This window comes from Tamandua tetradactyla, chromosome 22, assembly GCF_023851605.1.
Source record: "Tamandua tetradactyla isolate mTamTet1 chromosome 22, mTamTet1.pri, whole genome shotgun sequence".
NCBI lineage: Eukaryota > Metazoa > Chordata > Mammalia > Pilosa > Myrmecophagidae > Tamandua > Tamandua tetradactyla.
This window is the reverse complement of record NC_135348.1, coordinates 28,587,092-28,608,062: the sequence shown is the minus strand read 5'-3', so window position 1 is coordinate 28,608,062 and position 20,971 is coordinate 28,587,092. Positions and strand designations below refer to the sequence as shown.

Genomic DNA, 20,971 nt, shown 5'->3' with positions numbered 1-20,971 from the left:
CATCTCCAAATGTCTACATCTCTGCCAGCTCTGAAGCAATTGTACAATGATTTCCCTTTTAAAGGACTCCAGTAAACTAATCAAGACCCATCTTCAATGGGTGGAGTCATATCTCCATCTAATCAAAAAGTCACACCCACAAATTGAGTGTGTCACATCTACGGAAACAATCCAATCAAAAGGTCCTACCCACAACTGGGTGTGTCACATATCTATGGAAACAGTCCAGTCATAGTTTCCATCCCATGATATTGAATCAGAATTAAAAGAAACATGACTGCCTCCAAGATTGGATTAGGTATAAGGATATGGCTTTTCTGGGGAACATAACAGCTTCAAATTGGCACATCTCCCTTCCAGTTTGCAATAGCACATGCATCATTTCTATTCAAGGCCATATCAGAAGAGCTTTACAGTCTACATCACTACCTATAGTGTCTGCAAAACAATTCAGGCCTTCTCTGTTAAGCACATCACAATTCCTCCAAGACCTTCTCTTCATCCATTTAAAAAGCCATTCCAACATGCTTGATACTTGTAAACCACAGCACCCTACTTATCTGGTACCAAAATCTGTTTTACTTTGTTAATGCTGCTGGAAATGCAGTATATCAGAAATGAGTTGGCTTTTATAAAGGGAATTTGTTAAATTACAAGTTTACAGTTCTAAGGCCATAAAAATGTCCACCTAAGGCATCCAGAGAAAGATACTTCGGCTCAAGAAAGGTCAGCGGCATCCAAATACCTCTGTCAGTTGGGAAGGCATGTGGCTGGCATCTGCTGATCCTTTGGCTTTTGATTTCTAACAGCTTCCCTGGGGGGTGTTTTCTTTCTCCATCACCAAATATTTCTGTCTATGCCAGCTTTGAAGCCTTTTCCAAAATGGTTGCCTCTTAAAGGACTACAGTAAGGGGCCCACCTTGAATAAACTGAGACACAACTCCACGGAAACAACCTAATCAGAAGGTCCCACCCACAATTGGGTGGGTCACATCTCCATGGAAACAAGTTAATCACAAAGATCCCACCCAACAATATTGAATCAGGTTTAAAGAACATGTTTTTTTTCTGGGGTGCACAACAGTTTCAACCTGACACATACCCTTATTATTGACACTTAGCATTGGTGTATGTGCTGGTTTGAAAGGATGTATGTTCCCTAGAAAAGGCATGTTTTAATCTAAACCCCATTTCATAAAGGCAGAATAATCCCTATTCAATACTGTATGCTTGAAACTGTAATCAGATCATCTCCCTAAAGATATGATTAAATCAAGTGCGGTTATTAAGCTGGATTAGGTGACGACATGTCTCTACCCATTTGGGTGGGTCTTGATAAGTTTCTGGAGTCCTATAAAAGAGGAAGTGTTTTGGAGAAAGAAGATTCTGAGAGAGCAGAGAACGACACACCCATTAGAGGCAGAGTCCATGAGCCAGCAACCTTTGGAGATGAAGAAGGAAAATGCCTCCCAGGGAGCTTCATGAAACAGGAAGCCAGGAGAAAAAGCTAACAGATGAAGCCGTGTTAGCCATATGCCCTTCCAGATGAGAGAGAAACCCTGAACTTCATCAGCCTTCTTGAACCAAGGTATCTTTCCCTGGATGCCTTAGATTGGACATTTCTATAGACTTGTTTTAATTGGGATGTTTTCTCAGCCTTAGAACTGTAAACTAGCAATTTATTAAATTCCCCTTTTTAAAAGCCATTCTGTTTCTGGTATATTGCATTCTGGCAGCTAGCAAGCTAGAACAGTGTACCTTAGTTATAATTGATGGAAGAACATTAAAATATTATTGTTAGTATATAGTCCATAGTTTGCATTGTTTTTAATAACTTAAAATTTTGTATATTCTTTTAAATTTTAATATATATTATATTTAAAAATTTAATAATTAAAAAAATAGCTATAGTTTCCCATATACCTCCTCTTAATGCCTTGTAATAGTGATATACATTTGTTCTGGTTCATGGAAGAAAATTCTTATATTTGTACTGTTAATCACTTGCATCGTCTACAACAGGATTCATTATGTTAAACACATTGTGAAATCTTTCATCCTGTAGTTATCTTTCTACATACATGACCCTGAACTTCCTCTTTCAGCCACAACCATACACACAATTCATTGTTGTAAATTGCACTCACCATATTGTGCTGTCATCACCTCTATCAATTTCCAAACATTTGCATTCAATCTTATTAAAAATTTACACAAATTAAGCAACAGCTCCCCATTCTCTATCTTCATTCTATCTTCTGGTAATCTATGTTCTAGATACTAACTCCATGAGTTGACTCATTATATTTGGTAATATTAGTAAGATCACATACTGTTTGTCCTTTTGTCCTGGCTTATTTCACTCAACATAATGTCCTCAACTTTATCCACTTGTTGCATGCATCAGAATTCGTTCCTTTTTACTGCTGAATAACACTCCATTGTATGTGTATACCACATTTTGTTTATCCATTCATCAATTGATGCACACTTGGGTTGTTTCTATCTTTTGGTATAGTATGCTATGAACATCTGGGTGCAAATACCTGATGACATCTTGCTTTCAGTTCTTCTGAGTATATACCTAGTAGTGGAATTGCTGGACCACATGGCAGTTCTATACCAAGCTTCCTGCAGAACTGCCGAAGTATCTTCTACAGCAGCTGTCCTGTTTTATTTTCCCACCAGCAGTGAATAAGTATTCTTATTTCTCTGCATCCTCTTAAACATTTGTAGTTTTCTGTTCGTTTAATGGTAGCTATTCTAGTAGATGTGAAATGATATCTTGTGATTTTGAGTTGCATTTCATTAATAGTTAGTAATGTTGAGCATCTTTTCAGGTGTTTTTTTTTTCTTTAGCCATTTATAGTTCCTCTTTGGAAAAATGTCTATTCAAGTCTTTTGCCCATTTTTTAATTGGGTTGTTTGTCTTTTTATTGTTGAATTGTAGGATTTCTTTGTATATTCTGGATATTAAACCCTTATCAGATGTGTGGCTTCCAAATATTTCCTCCTGTTGAGGAGACTGCCTTTTCACCTTTTTGGCAAAGTTCTTGAAAGCACAAAATTTTTCAGTTTTGAAAAGATGCCATTTATCTATTTTTTTCTGTCATTGCTTGTGTTTTTTGTAGAAAGAATAAGAAACCACAGCCTACCATAAAACTTGAAGGTACTGCCCTACGTTTTTTTCCTAGGATTTTTACAGTACTGTATCTTAAATTTAAGTCTTTTGAGTTAGTTTTTGTATATAAGGTATGAAATACGGGTTCTTTTTCATTGTTGTGGTTTTTGATACCGAGTTCTCTCTCTTGTTGAAACTGTTCTGTCTCAGTTGAGTGAACATGGCAGCCTTCACAAAAATCAATTGACTACAAATGTATGGGTCTGTTACTGTGCTTGCAAATAGATTCCGTTGATCAATGTTTCTGTCTTTATGTTGGTACTGTGCTGTTTTGGCCACTGAGCTTTGTAATATGCTTTGAAGTCAGGCAGTGTGAGTCCTCCGACTTTATTCTTTTTCAGAATGTTTTTGGTTGTTTTGAGCCCCTTACCCTTCCAAATAAATTTGATAATTGGCTTTTCCATTTCTTCAAAGTAGGCCATTGGGATTTCTAAAAAAAAATTTTTAATTGAGTTTTTATTGAGAAATGTTCACACACAGTCTGTCATGGTCAGGTTCATGTGTCAACTTGGCCAAGTGGTGGTACCTGTTTGTCTGTGGGCAAGTGTTGCTATGAGGACATTTCATGGACTTAAAATCGTAATTAAGTTGGCTGGATCCACAGTGATTGCATTTGTAATCAGCTGAAGGGAGTTTCTTCTGCAATGAGTGACAGTCTAATCACCAGAAAGCTTTAAAGAAGGATTTAGAAGAGACAGTCCCTCTTTCTGCTTCAGCTGGCGAGCCTCTACTGTAAAATTCTTCCAGACCCTTCATCAGAGTTGCCAGCTTCACAGCCTGCCCTACGGATTTTAGACTGTTCCATTCCCACAGTTGTCCAGCCAACCTGTCCTGAGAGTTCGTTGAGAAACTTCGTTGGAGTTAACAGCTTGAAGCCTGCCCTACAGACATTGGACCCTTACATTTCCACAGTTGTCCAGTGGGAGTTACCAGCTTGTGGCCTGCCCTACAGACCTTGGACTCTACATTCCCGTGGTTATGTGAGACACTTTTATAAATTTTGTATCTATGGCTATCTCCTGCTGATTCTGCTCTCTAGAGAACCCTAGCTAATACAGTTTGGTACTAGGAGTGGTTCCTAAGAAATAGAATCTTAAAAATGTTTTTTACTACTGTTTTTTTACTCTGATGGACTCTAAGGCACTAAGGACTCTGCTTCCTGTAATCAGAATGACATTGCCAATCCATGGGGTGAGCTTGCAAAATAGATAGTCATATCACCAAAATATCTTCTAATGCTTCACTTGTATGAAGCCAGGCCCTGGGGGATAATGTTTTTGACACCTTTATGGAGTTTTGTGGAAATAGGAGGTATAGAGATGTTGGCTGGTTGTTGTTAGATATGCTATATACATTAATGAGGGAAAGGGATGAGCTTCAAACGAGAAGCTTACAGGCCATATGACACATGTAAATGTTTCCATGAGTACCCTGAAGGAAAATCCCTCCCATAACTGCAAACTTGAGATCTCCAAAAATGAGATTCAGAATCTCATTGTTAGAGTAGCAACTTTACAATGTTAACTGAAATCTCAATTTTGCATGTGTCTGCTATTGAAGTGAGGGCATTGATTGGAAAGGAATGGGACCCTGAAAAATGGAATAGTGACATATGGATTGATAATGATGGCAGTGAAGAGGTTGAAACCCTAGGTCATGCTGAGTCTTTTCTATATAACCCTGTAGTAGCCTGCCCTGAGGACATAGCTGCCCCACCTCCAGCCTGCCTTGAGGAGTTGGCCACCCAACCTCCACCTGAAGGGATTAACCCTAGAGTGATTAATCATGTTTTATCAGATGAAACTGCAAATGAATGCCCTGAAGCAAATGTCTTAGAAGATATTTCTAATGCTTTTTATGACTTACCACCACCATGCCTAATTTCTTCCAGATCTATAAGGAGACTAAAATCCCAACAGGCCCCAAAAGGTGAGGTACAAAGTGTCACCCATAAGGAGGTACATTATACTCCAAAAGAACTGCATGAGTTTTCTAATTTATATAGACAGAAATCAGAGGAATATGTGTGGCAATGGATTTTAAAGGTGTGGGATAATGGTGGGAGGAATGTAAAGCTAGATCAGGCTGAATTTATTGACATGGACCCATTAAGCAGAAATTCTGCATTCACTGTTACAGCTTGAAGGGTTAGAAAAGGCATTACCAGTTTGGATGGTTGGCTGAAACGTGGATTAAAAGGGGGCCGACATTACCTGAGGTTAAAATGTCAGAACTGCCCTGGTATAATGTAGATAAGAGGATCCAGCAGCTTGGAGAAATTGAAATTTATTAGAGTGAATTTATCATGGAAAGCCTGCTCATACACCCCAGAAATGTCTGGAAGATGCACTTTTTGCCAGAACTATGAGAAATAAATTTGTGAAACTAGCTCCATCATCCCTGAAGAGCTCTGTAGTTGCCTTTCTCTGGAGGTCAGATGTTGCTATAGGAACTGCTGTCACTGAGCTGTAATCCTTAAACAACAATGAGGATGATGGGATCCCAAGTTGGCAGAAGCCAGGTGGCAGCACTTAGTTGCCAAAGACAAGGTGGCTGTGGTTATCATAATGAACAGAAACTCAAAGCAGGAGCCAAAATAATCTGACTTGCAGAGACTTGTGGTGTTGGCTGCTAGATCATGGGATTCCTAGAAGTATAATAGATGGGCAGTCTACTAAATTATTGTTTAAGCAAAAGAGTTCTAGGTCAAGCGAACAGAAGTCTGACTTGAATTACAAAAACAGAGAGTCATGGCCCCTTAATCTATTTCCAGACTTGGGACAGTTTATAAACCCAGAGCCCCTTGAATGAGGGGGAGGCCACTTCCCTTTGGGGGAGGACCCTGTTACACTGCCACAAATTTATACTGTTAATCTTCCTCCAAGCCTTCCCCAAGGAGACTGACAGCCTTTTACTAGGGCAGCTACATGGGTAAAAGGAAATAAACAGATATTTTTTATTAGACACTGGTTCACAAACTACATTAATTCCAGGGGATCCAGAATGTCACTGTGGCCCACCAATCAGAGTGGGGCCTTATGGAGGTCAGGTGATCGATGGAGTTTTAGCTTAGGTCTGTTTCACAGTGAGTCCACTGGGCCCCCAGACCCAGTTTTGGTAGTTATTTCCCCAGTTCCACAATGCATAATTGGAATAGACATATTGAGCAACTGACAGAATCCCCACATTGGCTCTCTTAGCTCATGGAGTGAAGACTATTATGGTAGGAAAGGCCAAGTGGAAGCCACTAGAACTGCCTCTGCCTAGCAAATAGTAAATCAGAAACAGTACCAGATTCCTGGAGGGATTACAGAGATTACTGCCATTCTTAAGGACTTGAAGGATGCAGGGGTGATTATTCCCACTACACCCCCATTCAACTGTCTTATTTGACCTATGCAGAAAACAGATGAGTCTTGGAGGATGACAGTGGATTATCGTAAGCTCAACCAGGTGGTGAACTCCACCTGGTAACTCCAATTGCAGCTGCTGTTCCAGATGTGGTATTATTGCTTGAGCAAATCAATACATTCCCTGGTACCTGGTATGAAACTGTTGATCTGGCAAATGCTTTTTTCCCAATAGCTGTTAGTAAGGACCACCAGAAACAGATTGCTTTCAGCTGGCAAGGTCAGCAGTATACTTTCACTGTCCTACCTCAGGGATATATCAACTCTTCAGCCCTATGTCATAATCTTGTCCGCAGGGACTTTGATCGTTTTTCTTTCCCACAAGACATGACACTGGTCCATTATATTGATATCATGCCGACTGGACCTAGTGAGCAAGAAATAGCAACTACTCTAGACTTATTGGTAAGGCATTTGCATGTCAGAGGATGGGAGAGAAATCCAACAAAAATACAGGGCCTTCCACCTCAGTGAAATTTCTGGCTCTTCAGTGGTGTGGGGCATGTGGAGATATCCCTTCTAAGGTGAAGGATAAGTTACTGTATCTGGCCCCTCCTACAACTGAAAAAGAAGCACAATGCCTAGTTGGTCTCTTTGGATTTTGGCAACAACATATTCTTCATTTGGGTGTGCTACTCCAGCCCATTTATTGAGTGACCAGGAAAAGCAGCTAATTTTGAGTGGGGACCTGAACAGGAGGAGGCTCTGTGACAGGTCCAGGCTTCTGTACAAGCTGCTCTGCCACTTGGACCTTATGATCCAGTAGATCCAATGGTGCTGGAAGTGTCAGTGGCAAGTAGAGATACTGTCTGGAGTCTTTGGGAGACCGCTATAGGAGAATCACAAAACAGACTGTTCTAGTTTGCTAGCCTCCAGAATGTAACACACCAGAGACGGATTGGCTTTTAATAAAAGGGGACTTATTTTGTTAGTTCTTCAGAGGAAAGGTAGCTAACTCTCAGCTGAGGTTCTTTCTTACGTGGGAAGACACAGGGTGGTCTCTGCTGGCCTTCTCTCCAGGCCTCTGGGTTCCAACAACTTTCCCCAGGGTGATTTCTTTCTGCACCTCCAAAGGCCTGGGCTGAGCTGCGAGTGCTGATATGAGGTATATTGAACTGCTTGGGCTGTGCTATGTTGAGCTCTCTCATTTAAGCACCAGCCAATTAAGTCAAAAGTCATTCATTGCAGCAGCCACGCGTCCTAGCTGACTGCAGATATAATCAGCAACAGATGAAGTTCACATACCATTGGCTCATGCCCACAGCAACAGAACTAGGTACCTTCACCTTGCCAAGTTGACAAATGACTCTAACTACCACAAAGACTCTTTGGATTTTGAAGTAAAGCCTTACCATCTGCTGCAGATAACTACTCCCCTTTGAGAAACAGCTTTGTCCTGCTACTGGGCCTTAGTAGAGACTGAACGCTTAACTATGGGCCACCAAATTACCATGAAACCTGGGTTGCCTATCATGAGCAGGGTGTTGTCAGACCTATCAAGCCATAAAGTTGGGCATGCGCAGCAGCAGTCCATCATAAAATGAAATTGGTATATACGAGATAGGGCCACAGCAGGTCCTGAAAGCACCAGTATCTTATGTGAGTAAGTGGCCCAAATGCCCGTGGTCTACACTCCTACCACATTACTTTATCTTTCCAGAAGAGAGGCCAGACCAGATCTATGGCCTCTTAGGAAGTTCCTTACAGTGAATTGACCAAGGAAGAGAAGACTCTGGCCTGGTTTACAGATGGTTCTGTACAATATGCAGGTGCCACCTGGAGCTGGACAGCTGCACCACTAAAACCCCTTTCCATGATGTCCCTGAAGGACAGTGGTGAGGGGAAATCCTCCCATTGGGGAGAACTTCAAGCAGTGCACCTGGTTGTTCATTTTTCTTGGAGGAGAACTGGCCAGAAGCACATTTGTATACCAACTAATTGGCTGTTATCAATGGTTTGGCTGTATGGTCAGGGACTTGGAAAGTGCGTGATTGGAAAATTGATGACATAGAGGTCTGGGGAAGAGGTATGTGGATTGACCTTTTTGAGTGAGTTAAAAACATGAAGATATTTGCATCCCATGTGAATGCTCACCAGAGGTTGACTTCAGCAGAAGAAGGTTTTAATAATCAAGTGGATAAGATGACCCTTTCTCTGGATACCAGTCAGCCTCTTTCCCCAGCAACTCCTGTTATTGCCCAGTGGGCTCATGAACAAAGTGATCATGGTGGTAGGGATGGAGGTTATGCATGGATTCAGCAACATGGACTTCCATTCACCAAGGCTGACCTGGCTACAGCTGCTGCTGAATGCCCAATCTGCCAGCAGCAGAGACCCACACTCAGCCTCCAGTATGCACCATTCCCCAAGGTGATCAGCTGGTTACATGGTGGCAGGTTGATTACCTTGGACCACTCCCTTCATGGAAGGGGCAGTGATTTATTCTAACTGGAATGGACACATATTCTGGATATGGGTTTGCTTTTCCTGCATGCAATGCTTCTGCCAAACTACCATCTGTGGACTTACAGAATGCCTTATCCATCTTCATGGTATTCTACACAGCATTGCTTCTGATCAAAGAACCCCCTTCACAACAAATGAATGTGTTAATGGACACATGCTCATGGAATTCTCTGGTCTTACCATGTTCCCTATCATCCAGAGGCAGCTGGGTTGATAGAATAGTGGAATGGCCTTTTGAAAACTCAATTACAGTGCCAACTAGGTGGCAATACCTTGCAGGGCTGGGTGCTGTTTTCCAGGAGGCTGTTGGTTGGTCAAGCACTGGCCTGTCTGTTGCTGTGAGGACATTTCATGGACTTAAATCATGATTACGTTGGCTAGATCCACAGTTGAGTGCGTTTTTAATCAGCAAAGGGGAGTTTCTTCTGCAATGAGTGACACTTAATCTAATCACCAGAAGGCTTTTTAAAAGGTTTCAGAAGAGACAGTCACTCTCCCTGCTTCAGCCAACAAGCCTCTCCTGTGAAGTTTGTCCAGACCCTTCATCGGAGTTGCCAGCTTCCCAGCCTGCCTTACGAATTTTAGACTGTTCCATTTCCACAGTTGTCCAGCCAGCCCCACCTGAGGGGAACGTCATTGTAGTTACCAGCTTGCAGCCTGCCCTACAGACCTTGGAGTCTACATTCCCACGGTTATGAGAAGCACTTTTATAAATTTTATATCTACGGATATCTCCTGCTGATTCTGTTTTTCTAGAGAACCCTAGCTAATACACAGTCCATCCATAGTATACAATCAGTGGCTCACAGTATCATCACATAGTTGTGTATTTATCACTATGGTCATTTTCAAAACATTTGCATAACTCCAGAAAAAGAAATAAAATGAAAAAACTCATACATCCCATGTCCCTTACCCCTCCCTCTCATTGACCACTAGTATTTCAAAGTTTACCCCTCATCCCCTTATCCCCCCCATTATTTATTTATTTTTTATCTTTTTTTTTTTACTCATCTGTCCATACCCTGGATAAAAGGAGCATTAGACACAAGGTTTTCACAGTCACACAGTCACATTGTAAAAGCTGTAGTGCTATATACAGTCATCTTCAATAATCATGGCTACTGGAACACAGCTCAGCAGTTTCAGGTACTTCCCTCCAGCCATCCAATGCACCATAATACTAAAAAGGGATATCTGTATAATGCATAAGAATAACCTCTTGACTCTATTTGGAATCTCTCAGCCACTGAGACTTTGTTTCATTTCTCTTTCCCCTTTGGTCAAGAAAGCTTTCTCAGTCCCATAATGCTGGGTCCTGGTTCATCCCAGGAGTCCTATCCCAGTTGCGTGGGAGATTTACACTTCTGGAAGTCATGTCCCATGTAGTAGGGGAGGGCAGTGAGTTCCGGCTGAGTGGCAGTGTTTTGTAGCTTTCTGATTAAAGATCTTTTCATCCTTGGCCAAATTTATTCCTACATATTTGGTTTTTTGGGTTGCTGTTGTTCATGGAATCACTTTCTTGATTTCCTCCTCAGATAGTGCTTTACTATTGTATAGAAACATTACTGATTTTTGCTTGTTGATAGTCTGTCCCACCACTTTGCTGAACTTGTTTATTATTTCTAGTAGCTTTATCGTAGATTTTTCATGCCATCTTTAAATAGTGAAAATTTTACTTCTTCATTTCCAATTTGTATGCCCTTCATTTCTTTTTCTTGTCTCATTGCTCTAGCAAGAATTTCTAGCACAATGTTGAATAATAATGGTGACAGTGAGTATCCTTGTCTTGTTCCATTGTGTCTCTCACTGTTGAGTACAGTGTTGGCTATGGGTTTTTCATATATGCCCTTGATCATGTTTGGGAAGTTTCATTCTATTCTTGCTTTTTTTTTTTTTTTTTTCCAAATATGGAGCGCTTCACGAATTTCTGTATCCTCCTTGCGCAGGGGTCATGCTAATCTTCTTTGAACTGTTCCAATTTTAGTATATGTGCTGCTGAAATGAGCCCTCTATTCCTGTCTTTAAAAGTGTTTTTATCAAGAAAGGAGGCTGAGTTTTGTCAAATGCCTTTACTGCATCAATCAAGGTTATCATGTGTTTTTTTTTACCCTTTCGATTTCTTAATGTGGTGCGTTAACATTAATTGATTTTCTTTTGTTAAATCCTTGCATATCTGGAATAAAACCCACTTGATCATGGAATAATTTTTAAATGTGCTGTTTGATTTTGATTTGCATATATTTTGTTGAGGATGTTTGCATATATACTCATTAGAGAGTTTGGTATATAATTTTCTTTTCTTGTGATATCTATCTGGCTTTGATATTACAGCGATGTTGGCTTCATAGAATGAGTTAGGTAGTGTTCTTTTTGATATTTTGGAAGAGTTTGAGCAGGAATGGTATTAATTCTTCTTGTGATTGCTAGAATTCCCCTATGAAACCAAGAATATGTATATATCTCTCTTAGATATAGTTGGTTTATAGTATTGTTCAAATGTTCTATTTCCTGATTGATCTGTCTAGATGTTCTCTCCATTATTGACAGTGGTGTATGAAAGTCTCCTATTTATTAATGTAGAAATGTCTATTTCTCCATTCTAATCCATCAATATTTGCACCATATATTTTCAGGCTGTTCCATTAGGTACTTATATATTTATAATGGTTATGTCTTCTTGTTAAATTGACCTCATTGTCAGTATATATTGACCCTCTTTTTTCCTTATAGCACTCTAATGTAAGTCTATTTTATCTGGTATTAGCATAGCTACTCCAGCTCTCTTTTGGTTATTGTATGCATGGTATATTGTTTTACATCTAAGTTTCTTGTACATAGAGTTGTATTATACCATTTTGAGTCTCTTCTCATTTCTTTCTATATGTTTTCATATATTGTGATTCCATGGGTTTTAAATTTAACATCCTAAATCTATAATAGTCACATTTGATTTGATAATAACATTTAACTTCAGTAACCTACATTTGAACTAACTGTTCCTATACCCCTCCATCCCACACTTGAACTGTTCCTACACCCCTCCATCCCCCCACCACTTTGTTGTACTTGCTACATATTATATCTTTATGCATTGTATGTCCCAAACCATAGAATTATATTTTTATGCATTTTTTAGAAGCTATTAGAAATAAAAATTGTATTGCATACAGTAATGCCGGATCTATAATTACTCCTATGGTTATCTGTATTGGAGGTCTTTATTTCCTTATGTAACATCAGTCCACTGTCTGGTATCCTTACCTTTCAGTCTGAAAGTCTGAAAAACGCTCTTCAGCATTGCTTGTAGGTCAGGTAGTGGTGACAAGCTCAGTTTTTATTTATCTGGGAATGTCTTAATTTCTCTGTCATTTTTTTGAAAGGCATTCTGTTTGTAGGTGTTCTCTGTATATTCTGGATATTAATCCCCTCTCAGATGTAACATTTTACAGCTGTTTTTTCCCGTTCTGTAGATGTCTTTTCATTTTCTTGACAGTGTCTTTTAAAAGACAAACATTTTTAATTTTGATGAAGTTCCATTTATCTATTTTTTCTTTTGTTGCTTATGTTTTTGGTATCATATCTAAGGAACCATTGTCTAATCCACTGTCATAAAGATTTATACATATATTTTTTTCTGAGTTTTACAGTTTTAGCTCTTATATTTAGGTCTTTGGTCTATTTTGAGTTAATTTTTGAATATAGCATGAGGTAGGGGGTCCAACTTCATGTTTTGTATTTGTTCTAGCATCATGTATTGAAAAAAACTCTTCTTTCCTTCATTGAAGCGTTTTGGCATAAAACTTTTAGATAAGCAATTGACCATAGATTTATGGATTTATTTCTGTACACTTAGTTCTGTTCTACTGATCTAAAACTCCTTATGACCAGTACCAAACAGTCTTGGTTACTGTAACTTTGACATTTATAGTATGAAGCTTTTTAAATTGTATATTGAGTACTATTGTTAGCATGTTAATTGGGAGCAAAATACATGGATAAGTTGTATTTTAAAGAATTATGCATTTACCTTATTGGCTACTTGCGTAGTCAGCATAGCTAGTATATGAGTGCTTATTTTATAGGGTCTGTCACTAAATTTTATGTTTATTGGTAAGGAAGTTAAGGCCTAGAGATTTAACTAATTGGCACATAGCAGATGCTGAATAAATTGTTGGTTTAAATTATCTTTAATGTTAATATCTGTTACTGCACTTTGATGACCTACTGTTTGCATTATCTTTGATTTATATGACATGTCTTTATGACCCATCTGCCTACTACATTGTTTTCCTCACAAGGTAGGTTTTATAATGATTTACTTTGTGACTTAGTCTCAGGAGTGAATTGAGGCAAGACCTTGAGGTTTCCTGTATAAATACACATATAAGGGGTAGGGCATTAAACAGTATATATGGTGAATAATTTTGGAAGGCATTCAGCTGCATATAGGAAACATTCAGCTGTAGCAATTTAGCTATGTAAGTTTTAATTTTTCTCATGAAAAAGGAGTTGAGAGGCCAGCAGCGTTCAGGTGTATGCTAGATTTCTCCTCCACCATCCGTGTTTGTGGCTTTCTTCTTCGTACTTATGACTGTGCACCTCCAGGCATTATATTCCTTTCCAGACAGGAAGGAGTAGGGTGGGATGGGCAAAAGGCATGTGCTTAATACCTTGTTTTTTTTCTCACTCTCTTTTTTTTAAAGTCACCAAAACATTGTTCTGGAAAATCGCACTGAGAAGACCTTTTTATATCGTATTGGCTAAAACTATCTCACTTGGCCACCCCTAGATGAAAGAGAGCCAGAGAAGTCAGGTTTTTATAGTATCATATTTCTGCCTGGAGCAAAATTAGGCTTGTGTTAATTAGAAAGAAAGGGAACATATTAAGAAAATGGAGAACTTGGTATGAAAAAAAGCCCCCCCCAACAAGAGCAAAAATATATGTATATTAGAACTGATAAAAATTAAGGCAGATGCAACGATGTGAATGAACATGTGGGATATTTGGTGAGACAAAAGAAGCCAGAAACACCTCTATTTCCAGCCAACACAACAAGCAAGCTCACCACCCTCCCCCTGTCTACGTGGGACATGACTCCCAGGGGTGTGGACCTCCCTGGCAACATGAGACAGAAATCCTAGAATGAGCTGAGACCCAGCATCAAGGGATTGAGAAAAACCCTAGAATGAGCTGAGACTCAGCATCAAGGGTTGAGAAAACCTTCTCAACCAACAGGGGGAAGAGTGAAATGAGACAAAGTGTCAATGGTTGAGAGATTCCAAACAGAGTCGAGAGGTTATCCTGGAGGTTATTCTTTCGCGTTGAGTAGATGTCACCTTGTTATTCAAGATGTAATGGAGAGGCTGGAGGGAGCTGCCTGAAAATGTAGAGCTGTGTTCCAGTAGCCATGTTTCTTGATGATGATTGATAATGATATAGCTTTCACAATGTGACTGTGTGATTGTGAAAACCTTGTGTTTGATGCTCCTTTTATCTACCTTGTCAACAGATGAGTAGAACATATGTAATAAAAATAAATAATAGGGGGAACACATGTTAAAATAAATTTAGTTTGAAATGCTAGTGATCAATGAAGGCGAGGGGTAAGGGGTATGGTATGTATAATCTTTTTTTTTCTGTTTTCGTTTTCTTTCTTTTTCTGTTGTCTTTTTCTTTTTCTGAATTGATGCAAATGTTCTAAGAAATGATGAATATGCAACTAAGTGATGATATTGAGAATTAGTGATTATATATGTAGAACGGAATGATCACATATTAATATTTTAGTTCGTTTGTTAAATTTTTAAAATTAATAAATAAATTTTTTTAAAAAAGGGGTCCAGACAATAAAAAACAACAATGGTATGGTCACCTTTAGAAAATGCTTATAAGAGAACAGGGGCCTAAATTGTAAGCTTTTAGAGCAGACACATTAAGTCCAGAGTGGTGATTATTATTTCTGGATTCTGAGAGGCTATTTTATATATTTAACCTGATATTTAGAGGTAAGAACGAAGCCTAACAGGTTGGGGTTAAAGTAATTCAGAACATAGGGGACGGAAGACAGTGTCTATATTTTAGAACCACATGTGCTCTTTGAGACCAATGAAAAAAAGGTTTATTTGATCTGGAACTGAAATTTTCTATAGTGCATAATCCAATTCAACCTATCTCTGTATCTCAGAGAGCACATCATGAGAAAGAGGTCCTTTAATCCTGTATAGAGTACTGTAATGCCTGGAAACATCCTAGAGTATATTAAGCAGATAATCAAAAAGTATTGGCAAAGTCCCCTGAGAGAGGGAAGAAAGGCTATGAAACTATTAAACCTTACTATCAGGGAATCCCCTAATACTGTGTCAAACTTTAGGGAAACCCAAACCAATCGGCCGTGCCCTCGATCATGAGACTTATTCTTGTGAAGCTTATGTAGGTAGCATAGAAGCTTAGACTGCCTATAGGCATGCCTCAGAGTTACTTCTGAGGACCTCTGTTGTTGCTCAGATGTGACCTCAGTCTCTCTAAGCCCAACTCTCCAAGTGAAATCGTTCACCCTCCCCACCGCGTGGGACATGACATCCAGGGGTGAAAGTCTCCCTGGCGACTTGAGAGAGGACTCCCAGGGATGAGTCCAGACCTGGCACCATAGAATCAACAATAACATCCTGACCGAATGGAAAAGAAGTGTAATTAATAAAGTATCAATGGCAGAGAGAGTTCAAATAGAGTTGAGAGGCTACTCTGGAGGTTGCTCTTACGCAAGCTTCAGGTAGACCTTGCTACCTATCATAACCTGCCAACCCCCAACCAGGATCATTCCAGCCAATCCTAAAGAACACCTAGGATAATTTATAAGATTCCACAAGGGTTCCAGACACTACAGTAACTTGCCAGAAACCCACAATCTCCAGATGGGTCCCTGGTCCAGATAAGACACCTAGCCCAGCCTCCAGAACATCAAATAGTTCCATCTCCCTACCCCACATTAGTGACAGTCCCTTCCAATATCAAAAATTTAGAATTGCCATAGCCCAAACAACCCCAAAGAGAGGTATGGAAAGATCAAAGGTGATGGTGGAATTATACATAGAAGATAGGACTTAACAAATAAATATGAATGCTGAATCATTAAATTGATATCGCTTTTAGTCTCCAGTATTTTAGAGCAGTTAGAAGTAAAAACCTAAAATTGTGAAATTGTAACCCATGTCAAAGTCTGAAATATGTTCTATGACTAATTGTGGTGCTGTGCTTTGAAATTTATAGCTTTTTTGTATATATGTTATTCACACAAAAAAGAAAAAACATAAAGTCGATTGTGATGATAAAAAAGTATTTAAGCCCTCTAACCTCCTATATTCTGGAGCAGCTAGAAGGAAAAATGTGAGAGGATCACTAGCCTGTGACAAACTCTGGGATCTATCCTGTGACCACTTTTTGAAGAGTGCTTTGAAAACTATTGCTTTTTTATTTCTTTGCTTTGTATATATGTTATACTATACAGTAAAAAAAGTTAAAAAAATTAAGGCAGCATGGAAGAGAGTGATGGTTAATATTTCTATCTGTAATTACATTTTTAAAAGTCTTATCTGAGCACTTACATTATAGTGCATATTTTGAATACTTACGATGTCTTCATATTCTATATCCTAATTACTTGTGTCTTATAGTATCTTTTCAGTTTCCTTCTCCCGTCCTTCTCTGAATATCTGTAATATAGTACAAGACTTTCAGTTTAATATTATCTAAACAAATTTGCCTCCAGTCTTTCCACTGTGACTAATACCCTCATTTAACTGTTTTTTTAGGAATCAAACATAAGTGGGATAATTCATCATTTTAAGAGAATCTTAATACATGAGTTATATTTAGTTTTAGACATTTTCCCCAAGTTCCCCATAATTCCACCTGGAAATATTGGAATAGTTTTGTTGGCGAAGATGCTTAGGCTGGATAAGTCATTTTCTAGCCTTTTAAAATTTTCAGTGGACCTGAATTTCATGGAACTTATATGTATATTGGTTTGGATGTTAAACCTCATGACTTTTGACATCTATATCCTAAGTCTAATATTTTAAATTAAACTAGGGAAAGGTAGAGGAGGACGTATGTACCACATTTACAGAATTTAAACACTCAATAGATTTATTAAAACTTGACATTTTTTCCTTGTAACATTTTAAAATCTCTTAATCAAATTTGATTTACTGAAATTTAGCAAATGCTGAGTACAAAAATTTGTGCGACACCTACGTTATTATCATTTAATTATAAAGTAAGTAACTAATGTCATGAAGTCTGGATCCTAGAGATAACATGGAATTGGTGTGATGGAAGGGAATAATCAAAGTATGTAAAGGAAGAAATGCTGAAGACCACGCACAGGTGATTAGATTTCTCAGTATGTCTAACTGGAATGAAAATTTCTGTTTTCTTCTTTTTTATCCCTCATTTTCAGATCCAGTTATGGGACACAGCAGGACAAGAACGGTTCAGAAAGAGCATGGTGCAGCACTACTACCGAAATGTACATGCAGTTGTCTTTGTGTATGATATGACTAACATGGCCAGTTTTCAGAGCCTGCCATCTTGGATAGAAGAATGCAAACAACATTTGCTAGCCAGTGATATACCACGGATTCTCGTTGGAAATAAATGTGACTTGAGGAGTGCCATTCAGGTACCTACAGACTTGGCACAAAAATTTGCTGACACACACTATATGCCTTTGTTTGAAACCTCTGCTAAAAATCCCAATGATAATGACCATGTGGAAGCTATATTTATGACCTTGGCTCATAAGCTCAAGAGCCACAAACCGTTAATGCTTAGTCAACCCCCTGATAACAGAATTTTCCTGAAGCCTGAACCAAAGCCTGCAATGACGTGCTGGTGCTAAATACCTAATTTTGACTCAAGAAATACTTTTGAAGTATGACTGTGATGAGTCATGAGATTTAACCTCAAATATAACAGATCATCCTGCTACTCTACTATTTGTCATTGTCATTCTTACTTTTGTTCTTTGCATCCTTATAATCAAGTTTGTCACTGTGACGAGTTGGTTTTCAGGTGAGGCTGAAATGAAGCAAAGGTATGATGAATGCAGTGTTTTTCCATTGAGACCCTAATAAAGGCAGCTTTAAATCAGGGTGTGATAGAATTTTAAGAATCAGCAGCTGTTCAATTTTTTGTTCCTGGGGTTGAAAAATATATATTAAGAGTTTAATACATACCTATTGGTATGTCCTTTGAACGGGAAGTGTCCTCAATAGGGTAAAAAACTGTTATTTATCTCTCTTTACAGTCCTTTAATTTGTATTATTAATGTATTTATTTGCATTATAATTGGCACATTTTAGAGCCTGGACTTTAGTACCAGTGGAAGGAGAAGGAAGAGAATGTTTTCTGGTCCTCAGTCCATAAAGAATGATTTGTCTAATATTCTAGATTCTTGATATTTCTGATCAATATCAGTTCTATAAAAAGCATTTTTATTTTTAAAAGAGTAATTTGAATTCTGCTAACTAAATTATATTAAAATATGCAAAAATAAATTAGATTTTAAGATAAATTAAGTGATATAATTAGATGTTGTGTATTGTATTTTGGCACATTTAAACAATGAAAAACTAATTGAAAGCAATTTGAGGAGTTGTGACTTGGGGGAAAATAGGTAAGCATAATTCCTAGCTACCACAACAAGACCTATTTTTAGTTTTTAGTAATTTCAAGCTGTGTGTCTGACATATTATCTCTTGCTCCTCCTCCCTTAATGATTGAAGGCTGGATTTAACAAGTCATCAGCTTTGCCTTTGGTTTGTAGCTCTGAGGGTGTAGCTCTGATTACTGTATGCCTGTGTGACTTTCTGCAATAGCATTGTGTTATAGTACATCAATTAAAAGATTTTTTACATTGTGTGGTCACAGCAAGCTATTCCTCAATATGAGAAATAAATTGAATATTGAAAAATATGTTGCCTATCCTCAGTGGTGGAAAGAATATTTGCAAAACCTATTTTTTAATTTTTTAACCGTAACTGCTTTTACTTTGAATTTAAGACTTTGCACATGGAAAAAATAGCAAACTTGTGTATGCAGCTGTTACATAGAAGGAATGTAAGCCATGAACTTTAACTGAAGTGTGCACATTGACTATTTCTCATAGATTGCTGTCCTTGATAATTTTAGAGGAAATTAAGTAAAAAAGATGATTGTACTGAGAATATTTTCAGAATGGTAAAAATCAATTACATATGTAATTTAGTTTCTGACTTTTGTTTAATCTTCATGGTGGTCCTATTTGGATAATTTAATTATAAAAACAAGATATTTCTATTAACTAACCAAAGGTAATAATTACAAGAAATAAGTATTCCGTTTTAAATGTTAGAGTTTAAGGAAAAACAAATTTACTTTGTTTGAGCTTAGGGAGGTTAATCCATTTTTCTTAACCATAATAGAATTAAAAATTGTTTGACTTTCTAAATTAACATTGATTTGTAACTATTTTTATATGAAACAGTGACAGCTGTGATAATTGTGATGAGTGTAATAGTTTTTAAAAGAAGGGAATCTGTTTATTGCTTTCCAAAACATTTTCTAAAATGAAAAAGTTTACAGACTTTCAAGCACATTTATGTTTTTCAGCGTAATTACTAATTGATGGTTTTTTAAAAAAAATGTAATTTAACTTGAGTTCTTTTTGTAAGAAGTTAGTAGTAAATATACTTTACAGTTCTGAAAAATGACTTATTTTTTCACTTTGATATTTATTAATTTTGAAAGATTTGTATCTCATTTTAACAGTTTTTTGTTTTAATTTTTTGTATGTATGTTTTTATTTTTAAAAGGACATGCTTATCAGTTGAATGGGGATAAAGCTTTTACATATTTTCCAGAATATTTATAAATCAATTAATTGACTGAGAAATCAGTTCCAGAATGGTGGCTGCCTAACAACTAATTATTAATTTTGTAAGCAGAAATCACACATTTTGCAGATCGGTGAGAATTTATTTTATCTGGGATCTTTAATTGACAACATCAGATATGTTTTGGAAAAGTCTTAATTTGAGAGTACCAAAGGAAGCTAATTCAGAATCTAATGTGATTAGCTATCAATTGCAGAGCTTTTTTGAAAGAAATTGAATGTCCTCATGAAATCCAAATTACAGTCAAATAATTTTGTTGTGGAACAGTGTCACTGTAACATTCCTCCTATGTTCAATAAACTAGCTTTGCACAAAGAAATTTTATTTTCTCTGATTACTGGTCTTAATATAAAATACTTTATTTTAAAAAATGTAATATGTAATAAGAAAAACTAACTTAAAGGAAAAAAACAAAAACAAAACAAAAAATAAAAAGAAAAACTAACTTGTTGGAAATTAATTTTCTTCTATACATTTGGGTTAAAGAACATTTCAGGTAAAAAAAAGAAGAAAATTCTACATATTTAATTAGCTACCAGGGCAGCTTTTGTGTGTGTACTGCTGAATAATCTAGCTTCTTTAAGAACGCTTTTGTGGAAATGGTATATACTACAGGAGTGGTTGATATCTCTAGAAGTAAAGGGATTTAGCAGAATGAATTATTGTAAAATGAACGAGAAAGAATTATGTCTTTAGTGTAAGACTGAAGTTTATATGTTGATTTACTGATTTAGGTCCTTTTGGACAGTGTAGATTGGGACTTTGGGGGCCTCTGGAATTGCTGTTGCTTCCCCTTATCAGCTTATTTCATGTACAGGTAACTCATCTGCTCAAACACGGAATTACATTATTCATAAAAGAATCCTTTCTTAATCAGATACTAAAATAATAAGTTGATCAGGTCTTTAGGGCAAACATGCTAGAGTTTGTGAGGCCAGGGTTAATTTACTTTGTTGGAATAACTTGATTTATCTAA

General features: G+C 37.6%; 1 protein-coding gene and 1 non-coding gene across 2 annotated transcripts in view; one reads left to right on the top strand and one right to left on the bottom strand.

Annotated features, from left to right (window-relative positions):
• The window catches only part of RAB33B (RAB33B, member RAS oncogene family), a 34,513-nt gene extending 14,199 nt beyond the window's left edge, over positions 1-20,314 (top strand). The window contains exon 3 of the mRNA XM_077139998.1: positions 17,520-20,314. Coding sequence (XP_076996113.1) covers positions 17,520-17,960 — 441 coding nt within the window. The 3' untranslated portion in view covers positions 17,961-20,314. The remainder of the gene's footprint in view (positions 1-17,519) is intronic.
• On the bottom strand, positions 10,962-11,068 carry LOC143666418 (U6 spliceosomal RNA). Its single transcript, XR_013167617.1, has one exon. It is a non-coding gene; the product is annotated as a U6 spliceosomal RNA (small nuclear RNA).
• Positions 20,315-20,971: the final 657 nt, after the last annotated feature.